The sequence below is a fragment of the Mytilus edulis genome, chromosome 3 (assembly GCF_963676685.1).
Source record: "Mytilus edulis chromosome 3, xbMytEdul2.2, whole genome shotgun sequence".
Taxonomy (NCBI): domain Eukaryota; kingdom Metazoa; phylum Mollusca; class Bivalvia; order Mytilida; family Mytilidae; genus Mytilus; species Mytilus edulis.
Window position 1 is genome coordinate 10043306 of NC_092346.1, and position 13541 is coordinate 10056846.

The 13541-nt window shown below is 32.2% G+C and overlaps 1 protein-coding gene across 1 annotated transcript in view; it reads left to right on the forward strand.

The window, feature by feature from the left end:
* The window catches only part of LOC139515769 (uncharacterized), a 40109-nt gene that overhangs the window by 8678 nt on the left and 17890 nt on the right, over nt 1–13541 (forward strand). Inside the window, exons 2-3 of the mRNA XM_071305462.1 lie at nt 566–841; nt 1516–1623. Coding sequence (XP_071161563.1) covers nt 566–841; nt 1516–1623 — 384 coding nt within the window. The remainder of the gene's footprint in view (nt 1–565; nt 842–1515; nt 1624–13541) is intronic.

Genomic DNA, 13541 nt, shown 5'->3' on the forward strand with positions numbered 1-13541 from the left:
TTAAAAGAAAATTTCTTAAATAATTTTTCTGGGTGTTAATATTCAACAGCATAGTGTTTGCACAAAAGCAAAAAAAAAACAGGGCATGGGGGAGGGGAGTCAATTTGCAACAGCATAGTCTATTAGACAAAAGCAAAAAAATAAATATAAATTCAAATCATATATTAACCAATTTGAAATTCTTTGACTACGGGTATTCTTTGTTAGAAACCTATTATGTGTCAAAAATTTAATTACAATTCAAATTCAGACTACTATCAATTGTGAATATTGTGTCCATTTTGGTCCCAACTTTTGAGGGTTGGAGGGCTGAGGTCATATCCAGCTGTGCTCAGCAAAGCAATTTATTCTATATAATGTTTTTATTTATATGTATATTGACGGTCAAATATAAAAAATATAGCTAAAATTAGATTTATGACATCACACATTTGGCAACATGAAAAGAAACATTCTGGTCAAGCAAATGAATAATTTTGCCCTGTACACCCCACCCCTCCCCCAATCCACCATTTATTTTAAAGAGTAAAAATGCAAATTCTTAACAAATGGTTATATTTTAAAGGTATGATGGTGGTCAATGGAATAAAGCACCCTGCTATGAAAGTAGTGCCTCAACTACAGTTGCAGGGCCGTCTGAACAAGACAATTCTGTTTCAGAAATTATGGAAAGCACTAGTAATTGGATAACAACATTCAAAGAAGAGCCAGCTGATGAAGAACCAGATGAATCTGATAGATCCTGGTTTGACCAGGAACCAGCCAGATTCATGGAAGAAGATGTCAAACCAGACATATCACAAATATCCTGTTCCAACAAGGAATCAGATCGTATGTTAATGTATGTAAAATTTAACTTTATAAACTGTTTTTTCTCTCTTGACTTATTTAAAAACAACATTCATCTAAATAGGTATAACATTGATGTAGTGAATAAACTTTATACGTGTGGAAACAGGGGGGGGGGGGGGGGGGTCGAGCAATTTAAAAAAAGGGGCGGGGGGTCAACTATATGTCCCCATTCAAATGCATTGATCATCCAAAAAAAGGGGGGAAACCCTCCCCCTGGATCTGCCACTGGGAAATCAGAGTCAAATTGAACAATCCAAAACCTTTTAAATATTTTACATGACTGTCGATTTGCTTTTTATCATGTTAACTCAATTTCCACCAAAAAAAGCAAATGCTTATCATATCTCCACTGATAATTCGAAGAATGTAGAATAAGTAAATAAACATACATGTACTTGTTTCTGACAGAATCTTAAAGAACTCAAACTTGACACATGTTGCATGTCAAAACTGTACTAAATAGAATTAAAGTATTCATTGGAGAAACAGAAGAGGTGATATGTTTAAAGCGTTCTTTTATGCCTGTGTGCCAACATAAAAGTAAAAGCAATATAGTTATAGCCACGCTCATAGAGCGAAAGTATAAAATTCTATTTTACTCAATATTACATACCACATTGATCTGTGTATAGTTGGTTACGATGTAATTTTATAACTTTTCAGTCAATTGTCGGGAATGTCTGGAATGAAACATCTAAACAAAGCAGATTCAGAATGTAGAAACCAGTACTGTGCATTAGAACAATCCAAAAGTTGTATTAATCCTTCTGAGTAAGTTGTTATTATTTATTTATAACTCCTAAATTATCTTTTTCTGTTATCAGCAGTAATATTTGAAAAGATGGTTAAAGACATGCATGAATCCATTATTGGTAATGTACTCTTTATCTCATGTATTGGAACTTATATCAAACACAGTGTACATAGATACTATTCTGTATGCTATCCGGATGTTGTGATTTTCGAAGCGAGAACTTTTTGGATCACATTTTAAATTTGATGGATATACTGAATTAAACGGTAAGTTGATCATCTGTACATTGCTTAATGATTAATTCAGCTGACATCAATTTTCTCAAATGGTTTAAATTTAAATTCAGCACATTCATTCGTATCTTTGCCTAAATTAATCAAGAGATTTTCAAGTGCATCACTAAGGAAAATCAGTCGGTGAACCTAAAATTAATCTTTTTATCCTCTTAGTGTACAAATGAATGTAAAAACCAGACTTAATTAACTAAATGAAGTATATTTCAAGTGGTGGTAAAAGTTTCAACCAGATGTTTGAAGCCAGAAATAAGAAAGTTACACTTGTTTGAATTTCTCACTGTACGATCAGTTTCGCTTGTATATTTTGAAACTGTATGATCAGTCTCGCTTGTATATTTTGAAACTGTATGATCAGTCTCGCTTGTATATTTTGAAACTGTATGATCAGTCTCGCTTGTATATTTTGAAACTGTATGATCAGTCTTTATTTCACTGTATTCTAGTGGTGATTTCAAAGTTATTTACGATACATTAGAAGGTGGCATTTTTCTTAATAACACAAATATATTTCAATAAATTCACATCCTGAAAACTTTTGAAACATGTTTTAGCTTGATAGGGTGTACTCGACTTACTACATTAAGTATAAGGATGGAAACATTTTTTTTGCATACTTAATTTCGCATACGATTTTTTTCAATAAAATGCCGAAAATATGCTTTAAAGTGTTAAAATGCATTGCAAAAAATTTATTTTTCATTAAATAAATTTAAGTCAGATATTCTTGTGAATATCCTCTTCATATTGGATACAAGTTTTATTAAGTCTGATGCAGACATTTCGTAGTCATAGCTTTTAACTGAGGTACTACACAGGCGTCGAAAGGTGTCATTATGGAGTAAAGGGGGTGGCGTCAAAAGGCTTCATTATGGAGGAAAGGGTTAAATGTTGCTAAAATGAGAGGAAGGTTTGTTATATATATATAAGTTTCAGAAATGTCCTCCATTATAGTTAAAATTGTACAAACACACAGATTTAATTGTTATATATAAAAATGCATGTATTTACACACATTCCAGGTTGTACTGTAGCCTATAATTGATCACAGTTCCTTCACTTTGTTTTAGATGTAGAGCTGTGTCTTTGACACTCATTTGTACACCACTTTGTAAAGCGGGGGTTTATAGTGATAATGAAGTCTGTCTTTCTGTTCATCCGTTGGACCAGTACAATATGTTTCGCCAGTTTTGTAAGCGCATCTCCTCTTAAACCACTTAATATACATTTAGGGTTCCAGCCATTTTTAAATGGAGAGGGGGTCCAATCCAGGAGAAAAGGGGATTCAAAATATATGTTCCCATTCAAATGCATTGATAGTTATAGAAGGGTTTCAAACTGCAGGATCCCCTTTTTTTGGATCCGTCACTGATATAACTATTAATTAATCTTTCTCGGAGTCCTTATCATAAATGATAATGACTGTATTGTGCACCGTCTATTTCGAATTTTAGTAAAAATCTTTTATTTGGTTTCTTTATATAAGATACGGACTTTAACATTGCATTATATGGGGGCACCCATCAGGTTTTTCCAACACCTTCTAAACCAATTATTAAAGTTTTCTGAAATTGCTCCATTTTTAATCAATAAATGCATTATGGACCTTCTATTTTGAATTTTTGGTAAAAATATTTTTGATGTTTCTATATCTTAAATACTGAATTTGCCATAGCCTTAGCTTATATTGGGCGTACCTATTTTATATTTCTCAACTTCCTTCAGACACTTGTCATAACTTAATGAATCTTTTTCAGATTCTTTATCCTTTTATTCAATTGTGCACTTCTTATTTAGATTTTTTCGAAAAATCACTTTTTTCTCTTTCCATGATATATATGGACTTTTCCATTACCTTATTGGGTGGTACCCATTTACTATATGCAACTTTCCTAAACTTACCGTATATTAATTAAACTTTCTCAGCTTCTTTATTAAATGATGCCACTGTGCACCTATATTTTAGTTTTTTGGGGGTTTATTTTTTCCAAAACATGGACTTGGGAAGTGGCAGGGTATAATTTCGTTAATTCTTTCCTCAATACCTCAAGTTTTTAAACAAATCACTGCATGTTGTATTAAGTTGTAAATACTTAAATTTACATATATTACCTCAGAAAGAAGATGAAATATGATTGCCAATGATACAACAAATATAAGCAATTATAGGTCACTGTATGGCCTTCAAAGTGGAGCCTTGACGCACACCACAAAGTTTGCCTCAAATGACCCCTAAATAAAATGATTCACATGAGACAAACAAACGTCCATAAATTATATGCAGCGAGGTTATACTTATTTGTTATATCCCACAAACACACACACACACACAAACCCTAACACACACCAACAACTCTTTTTAACCCTGGACAATTGAAATATGAAAAAAACAAACGTTTAAATCCCTTTTAAATAAGCTTTACTTGTCAGACTGACAAAATGCCAAACTTAAAGCAAACAACAAACTAACAAAAATGAACAAATGAACAACTCTGTGGTCGTATAAAGTTGCGTCCTGCATAGCATCTGGTTAAATTTTAAATAATTTTGAATATTTGAAATGAAAAACAGTAAACTTAGATCAGGCATGGGGTAATCTTAATCAGTAATCGTAATCAGCTGTAATCGATTACATTTTGCAGTGTAATCCTATGGAATCAGTAATCATGTCATTTCTGATTACAAGTACCGGTAATCATAACGTAATTGATTATATTGCCAAAAACAGGTGTAATCATGATTACTTTTAGATTACATTCATATGATTACTTGCTGATTACAAATCTTGTATAGTGGTATATAGGAAAATAGTATTTGATAGACAATATGAAAATGTAAAACATGAATAAAAAAACCTGAAACTAGTATTCACTATGATGGGACTTTGTTTAATGTGATAAATAGTGTCTTTATAACAAGTTTTTTTATAACCAAGTGTTTTATTTTGTTAACAATTTACTAAAGGAATTTGCTTCCCGGTGTTTGTGAGATTGAGCGCTTATGATATAAGAGTATGTCTTGAAAGCATTTTTGTTCATTGATTGAACACTTCTGATTTTAACTCCAATTTCATATAAGGCCACATTTAAAAGAATGTCTGTTTCCCCTCCCTGGGTCTACCCTTTGTAAACAGACCAGGAAGGCAGGTTCTTTTTTTTTTTTAGCTCACCTGGCCCGAAGGGCCAAGTGAGCTTTTCCCATCACTTTGCGTCCGTCGTCCGTCGTCGTCCGTCGTCGTTAACTTTTACAAAAATCTTCTCCTCTGAAACTGCTGGGCCAAATTAAACCAAACTTGGCCACAATCATCATTGGGGTATCTAGTTTAAAAAATGTGTGGCGTGACCCCGCCAACCAACCAAGATGGCCGCCATGGCTAAAAATAGAACATAGGGGTAAAATGCAGTTTTTGGCTTATAACTCAAAAACCAAAGCATTTAGAGCAAATCTGACATGGGGTAAAATTGTTTATCAGGTCAAGATCTATCTGCCCTGAAATTTTCAGATAAATCAGACAACCCGTTGTTGGGTTGCTGCCCCAAAATAGGTCATTTTTAGGAAATTTCACCGTTTTTGGTTATTATCTTGAATATAATTATAGATAGAGATAAACTGTAAATAGCAATAATGTTCAGCAAAGTAAGATCTACAAAAAAGTCAACATGACCAAAATGGTCAGTTGACCCCTTAAGGAGTTATTGCCCTTTATAGTCATTTTTTGTCAATTTTTCGTGAAGTTTTGTTATCTTGTACAAAAATCTTCTCCTCTGAAACTACTGAGACAAATTTAACCAAACTTGTCCACAATCATCATTAGGGTATATAGTTTAAAAAATGTGTGGCGTGACCCGGCCAACCAACCAAGATGGCCGCCACAGCTAAAAATAGAACATAGGGGTAAAATGCAGTTTTTGGCTCATGACTCAAAAACCAAAGCATTTAGAGCTAATCTGATATGGAATAAAATTGATTATCAGGTCAAGATCTATCTGCCCTGAAATTTTCAGATGAATCGGACAACCTGTTGTTGGGTTGCTGCCCCTGAATTGGTAATTTTAAGGAAATTTTGCTGTTTTTGGTTATCTTGAATATTATTATAGATAGAGATAAACTGTAAACAGCAATAATGTTGAGCAAAGTAAGATTTACAAATAAGTCAACATGATTGAAATGGTCAGTTAACCCCTTTAGGAGTTATTGCCCTTTATAGTAAATTTTTAACCATTTTTCGTAAATCTTAGTTATCTTTTACAAAAATCTTCTCCTCTGAAACTACTGGGCCAAGTTCATTATAAATAGAGATAATTGTAAGCAGTAAGAATGTTCAGTAAAGTAAGATGTACAAACACATCACCATCACAAAAACACAATTTTGTCATGAATCCATCTGCGTCCTTTGTTTAATACTCACATAGACCAAGGTGAGCGACACAGGTTCTTTAGAGCCTCTAGTTTTTTTATTTAACTGGATGTGATTGTCATAGCATGGTCACATGAATGGTTTGACTTGTCCAGTCCAGGCCACTTATCAGTTGTTTGTGCTCAATTTGAGTGTATTTATTTAGATTATCAATCCTTCTGCTTTCAAGCACTTTCCAAAAATGGAAACAAATTATTTTCAGGAAAAAAATAATTTCAATTTTTTTGTGGAAAATAATTTTTTGACCTGGGGGCTTATTTTTGACCCGGGTGGGGGAGGGTAAACAAACATATTTTTAATTTTGGCCTAAGTATGCCCAATATTTTTATAAAACAGAAAACATTTAGTATTCAATTTTTTTTTTAGGGTCGACATACATAACTGCATGAGTCCTTTTAATTCAAAATAGAATTTAAAATCATATTTCATTTTTTGACAATTTTAATAAATTTTGTTTTCCATAAATATTATGATATGTATGTATTAAAAATTTTCAAACAAATTATGACAATTAACCACTTATAACTTAATTGATATTGCAATTGTCTTGCAATTAAGACAATAAAATTTTAATACCCAAGCTCACCTATTGTTCTTTTATAAAAAAAAAAGGGTAGAAGTGATTAACACCTGTAAAAAACATTTATGGATTTGTCAATTATGTCCTCACAGACAAGAAAACTATACTAAATTGATTTTTCATTATTTGGCCAGGTTTGTTGTGAATTGGGCAGTTGCAGGTTAAAATTTGTAGAAAAAAACAGAGTTATCTATACTATTAAACGAGAAGACCTCATTTTGGGTGTGGCTTCTCCTCCTTCCACAATAAATTGATCATTGTGACTGTATGTCCTATAGGTACCATGCATAGTCGCATTTGTCATCCATTCTTGATCATTCTTATGATTATTCAGTTTCGGTTATTTTGGGAGAAAAACAGAAAAAAAGAAGTCTGGATATGTGTCCGTCATCACCCCGGCTTTTATTCATAGACAACTTCCTCTTCCGTTTATATTTCCAGAAGTTTGGTAAATTTACATTACATACCCTATATTATCATGTTTTATTTAAGATTCATTGCCTGAATCGTTATATAAGAATGTTGTCCCAAGTGTAAAAAACAACCCAGGCCGTGTGAAAATAAACACAATCATTTTTGTCATTCACTTATCGTCACGTAAATAACGACGTTGTCCCAAGTGTAAAAAACAACCCAGGCCGTGTGAAAATAAACACAATCATTTTTGTCATTCACTTATCGTCACGTAAATAACGACACATGCATAGCTTATATTATCATGTTTTATTTAAGATTCATGCAAGCCATTTTCACATTGACTGAATCGTCATATGTTGTCCCAAGTGTAAGCAACGACCCAGGCTGTGTGAAAATAAACACAATCATTTTTGTCATTCACTTACCATCACGTAAATAACGACACAGGCATAGCCTAAATTATCATGTTTTATTTGTCACGTAAATAACGACACAGGCATAGCCTATATTATCATGTTTTATTTAAGATTCATGCAAGCCATTTTCACATTGCCTGAATCGTAATATGTTGTCCCAAGTGTAAGCAACGACCCAGGCCGTGTGAAAATAAACACAATCATTTTTGTCATTCACTTATCGTCACGTAAATAACAACACAGGCATAGCCTATATTATCATGTTTTATTTAAGATTCATGCAAGCCATTTTCGTTGTCCCAACTGTAAGCAACGACCCAGGCCGTGTGAAAATAAACATAATTATTGTTGTCATTCACTTATTGTCACGTAAATAACGACACACTAGCCTATATTATCATGTTTTATTTAAGATTTAACGACACAGGCCCTATGAAAATGAATAAAAAAAATCTTTTTAGGTAAACTTTATTTTATTAGTGGAATCTATTTCGAGTGACTGTATCTGTTTTGTCTATCTTCTGCCAATCTAGGCACACCACCACAATAGGAGTAAAAAGACAACTATATATAAAAAAACCAAAAACGATCACACTATTGAATTATATACAGTTTTATCACAATCCTCCACCAATAAAACAAATTGTCAAGGTTTATTTACACACAACAAAAAAAGATCAAAAAAAGATTCATCTGAAATCAAAAAGGTTAACATTATGATTATTCTCTATTCTGCATGCATGGCATGTGTTACGAAACAAAAACCATGAGCACAGTGGTTCGCCTTCTACACCTTTTTTTATGACACATACAAATATGTGTTTTCAGTAACCGCTCCGACGCAGCCTTACACATGTTACAACATCCGACTTAAATTTTGATTGCCAAAATTTCCTACTGATCAACTTTAATCAAAAAGGTTAACATCTATACTATTAAACGAGAAGACCTCATTTTGTGTGTCGCTTCTCTTCCTTCCACGATAAACTAATCATCATGCCTCTGTGTTCTATAGGTAACATGCATAGTCGCATTTGTAATCTATTCTTATGATTATTCAGATTGAGTTATTTTTGGAGAAAAACGACAAAAAAGGAGTCAGGATATTGATTCTGTCATCAGACTGACTTTTAGTCATAGATAAACTTCCGGTATGAAACATGCACAAGTCAGACATGGGGTCAATTACATTTGAAAGTAATTAATTACATTCAATTACAATTACAAAATCTTTAATTAAATTACACATTACATTTGACTTTTTTTACCAATGTAATTAATTACATTCCAATTACTTGGCAAATGTAATTAATTACTTCAATTACATTTGGTTATTTTTTATTTCAATTATTTTTTATTTCAACCGATTTTTCATGTAGAAGTTTCGAAGATAAATGCTTTCTGCTAGGCACTTGATACTTAGTGTCAGCTTTTTCCATCAAGTTTTTAAATTCTTCACTTTCGACAATAGAGAGTGGTAAAAGATCCCCAGCTATGAACATTATAAGAGCATTTGTCATTTCTAACTGTTTTGGATCAGACGGTGAATATTTTACACTTTTTTTTATGCATTGTGTCAATGTTGGTTGAATTTCTTTATTCTCAGAATGCAGAATGTACAAATCTCTGTGTTTTCTCTGAAAATTACAAAAGGCCTTATTTAATATCTTGAAAATATTAAATTGTTTTAATTTACCTATTGAAATTTTACATTTATTTAAATTTATTTGATTGTAAATGATACAAAAAAAGAGCACTATTTTTTATTTTTTGAAATGATTTTCATTTTTATCCCAGCTTATTCAAATTATTTATCTTAAATAAGTGATTTAGAAATCTGACTTCTTAAAACAAAAATAAACTTTAGTTTTAATCACAACTAATTAATTTAATAAACAAAATATTTTCCAAATTTAAATGTAAGCTATTAGAGGATATAAGATAAATGAAATCTGGTTAGAAATGAAAAAGAAGCATTATGAATTTATTAATTTTTAAAATTCTTATATAGTATTACCTTCATATGTGTAACAAAGTTGGATGTAACTTTATAACTTCCACTAATGAGGGTGCCACAATGCATACATTTTCCTTTGAAAGTATTTCCATTTTGGAAGTCATCAGGAACAGTAAAATGTTCCAGTACACTCTTGGAGCTCATTTTTAAATCTGATAAAATGTTTTCTTTCAACATTCATATATATAGTGAACAAATTTTGCAAGTGAGATTTTGTCATATGCATTATCCCTTCAAGAATTTAAACATGTACCTATAGGCCCTAGGGGTATATTTATCTCTCTCTAATTAGCCTTATATCTGTTTAACATAACTGTTATAAAAACAGTCATTATATAGTTTGTAATAAAACAAATAGCCAGAGGTTATATTTATTGGTTATTTAAGTCCTTGAATAAAGTTAATTATGTTAAATCAATGTCTTAAAATATCTATCTAAATCTACTAATTAAGGTCAAGACAGTGACTTCCTAGTGGTTTCTTTTAAAATTATGGCATGTGTCTACATTTTTTTTATCATTCAATACAAAATGAAGAATCTACCATGGTTGTGTTAATACAGAAAGTATACTGTGAAGGCTTTTCTTTGTCAGCTTACAACATTTGTTAAGATTATTGCTTTTAATAATTTTTTGAGAAAACACAAGATTTAATCTTTTGATCCAAAATTTCAAATGTAATTGACTTGTAATTGAAAAGTAATTGTCAATTACAGGCAATTTTGGCTATGTAATTAATTACATTCAATTACATGTAATTGAAAAAATGCTCAATTACACATTACATTCAATTACATGATAAATTGTAATTAATTACAGTCAATTACAATTACATATTTCAATTACCCCATGTCTGGCACAAGTACAACCAATCGTATGATAGATAACAAAAATGAAAAATAAATAAGCCAACCAGAGCGTTCTCCATATCATGGTGTTTAGATGGCAATCTTGAACCACAACTATTATACCTCCTTAGAGAGGACAATTATTTTTCGCATTTATCTACATGTAATCTACGATTATGCTATAGCTACTTTAATATATAGAGACTCTCTGTATTCTGTCTACTGCTTTCTTTAAAATGTTAACTATTTAAGGGATCATGCCAGTTGCATTATATATTAAAATAAGTAAAACATGTGGAAACAAGAATGTGTCCACATCGGCACTATATTTACTAAGTTTCGAGTTGATTGGACTTCTACTTCATCAAAAACTACCTCGACCAAAAACTTTAACCTGAAGCGGGACAGACGGACGGACCAACGAATAAACGCACAGATGCACAAACTAGAAAACATAATGCCCATAAATGGGGCATAAAAATTTATTGTTGAAAGTGAAAGAAGTGATTTTGTAAAAATGAAAGAAGGGTAGAGATTAGAGGGAGGCAGGACCTTTTTCGGGACGTCAGGACTATGTGTTTTTATGCTCGGGATTTGGGGATTGGTCCTTACGGGATCCAGTAATATATTTTTCGATTTCGGGATATAAATTTCTTTAAATTCTGCATCTCGGGATTTCATGTTTTTAAGCCAGGGATTTCGGGATCAGGACCCCTCCGACCACCCCTCAAATTAGCCTTAGTCGGTCTTAGTTATTTATAATACAAGATTCATATCCTACCATTGGCATGTTAATAAGGCTCTCAAAAGAACAAAAGCACTGATGGATTGTCCATATTTTATTAGACTAATAATGGTCTATATATAAGCAGTAACATTTATTTCATGTTTGAAGCGGTGCAAATTTTTAATTTAATTTGACTTTTACCAAAAGATGCATGGTAGCAAATGAGAAGAATAATTGTGGTCTGAGGCCAGAAACATGAAAATAATTATTGAATTTAACAGAAAGGAAACACATATCGGACTTTGGAAAAAGGGAGAGGTCTTTTATGAAATTCTCCATACATATTATCTTTTACAAAAAAATCATCCTACAACAGTTCACAAGCTGTATATGTCTGTATATGCCCGCGATTTCGCGGGTGTGTTCTAGTATCTTTTAAATAGAGAAAGGACACTTGTCTACATGTATAGCTATGTTATCAATAAAATTAACAGTACCAATTTTTCTTGCACCAGATACGCATTTCGACAATACATGTCTCTTCAGTGATGCTCGTGGCCAAAATATTTGAAATCCAAAGCTTATATAAAAGATGAAGAGCTATAATCCAAACGGTCCAAATAGTATAGCCAAATCCATGAAAGGAATCAGAGCTTTGCATGAGGGAGATACATTCCTTAATTTATAATAATTTCTAATATTTTGTAACAGCAAATTGTAATAACACAAAAAATCCGTTATTTTCATGCCAGTACCGAAGTACTGGCTACTGGGCTGGTAATACCCTCGGGGACCAATAGTCCACAAGCAGAGGCATCGACCCAGTGGTAGTTATAAAATTAACGGTACCAATTTTCTTGCACCAGATGTGCATTTCGACAATACATGTCTCTTCAGTGATGCGTATCAAATTACACGTTACACTGTAGTCTGTACTTGTTTAAATTCTTTTGAATAAGATTGATAAATTAACTTTAAAAAAAATCACCAAAATTAGCTTTTTCATGAGGATAAAAAGTTATTAGAAATATACAATTTAATCATAAGTAATCACAAGTAATCATGATTACTTTAAAGATAAGTATTCTAATGTAATCAATTACATTTGAAATAAGGTGTAATTGCAATGTAATCGATAATATTTTACAAGCAAAGAAATTGTAATTTAATCGATTACATTTTAAGGTAATCGACCCCATCTCTGACTTAGATGTGGGTCTGCTATCAAAGTCGTTGAGAAATAGGTCACCACGAAACTACAATTTTCAACAATAAATTAATGAGCTGTTAATAAAATTACAACACAATAGGATAAAGCTTTGAGCCAAATATCAAAATTTTGTACCACGTTGTTGGGACAAATTTGTTTTGAGAAGCTGATGCGGATGACGACACATAAACGAATGATGATCCCTAAATGTTGCATCTGCTTGCGCAGTCCATGTAATGACGCTACAAAGTCTGCATGTACATGCCAGTTCATAAGTATATCCACAGTATGGAAAATATTAATAGAGAAAATGTTTATAGTGTATGCGAACCAATTAAATTGGTGACTTGTGTTCTATTTTTTAATCAAAACTTTCTTTTTTGTAGGAAAATGGTAGACTCATTCATTGTAAATGCATTAGATGAAAGCTTTGAAGGAGAGGGTGAAGTAAAAATAGAACCATCTGAAGTAGAAAAAGAACTGGAAACAGAACCATCTTCCCTGTATTATTGCACTTTTTGTAGTTATACCAGCAAACATAAACAAAATGTGAAAAGACACACACAAAATGCACATACTTCTGGAAATAATGCAGAAACTAAACATTTTACTATGTTCGTATGTGACCAATGTGGCCGAGTTTTTAAAACAGCTGGTGGACTAAATATACATTATAAGGGCAAACATACTCAAGAGTTTAGATTTAAGTGTAAAGTGTGTGACAGAGGCTTTAACACACTCTGGAACTATAAAGGGCATATTACAACACATGAACCGGTTCTAAGACACCGATGTGATGTGTGTGACAAGACTTTTGCTTTCAAAGAAACATTAAAACAACACATCACATTAGTTCACACTAATGAGACAAGTAGCATCATATGTAGCAAAGAAGGATGCGGAGCTTCATGCAATTCACAGAAATCTTTAAAGGAACATTTCCTTGCAGTACATGGTGGAAGAGTACTCAAGTGTGATTTATGTCGAAAATCGTTTAAGTGGAGATCAAGT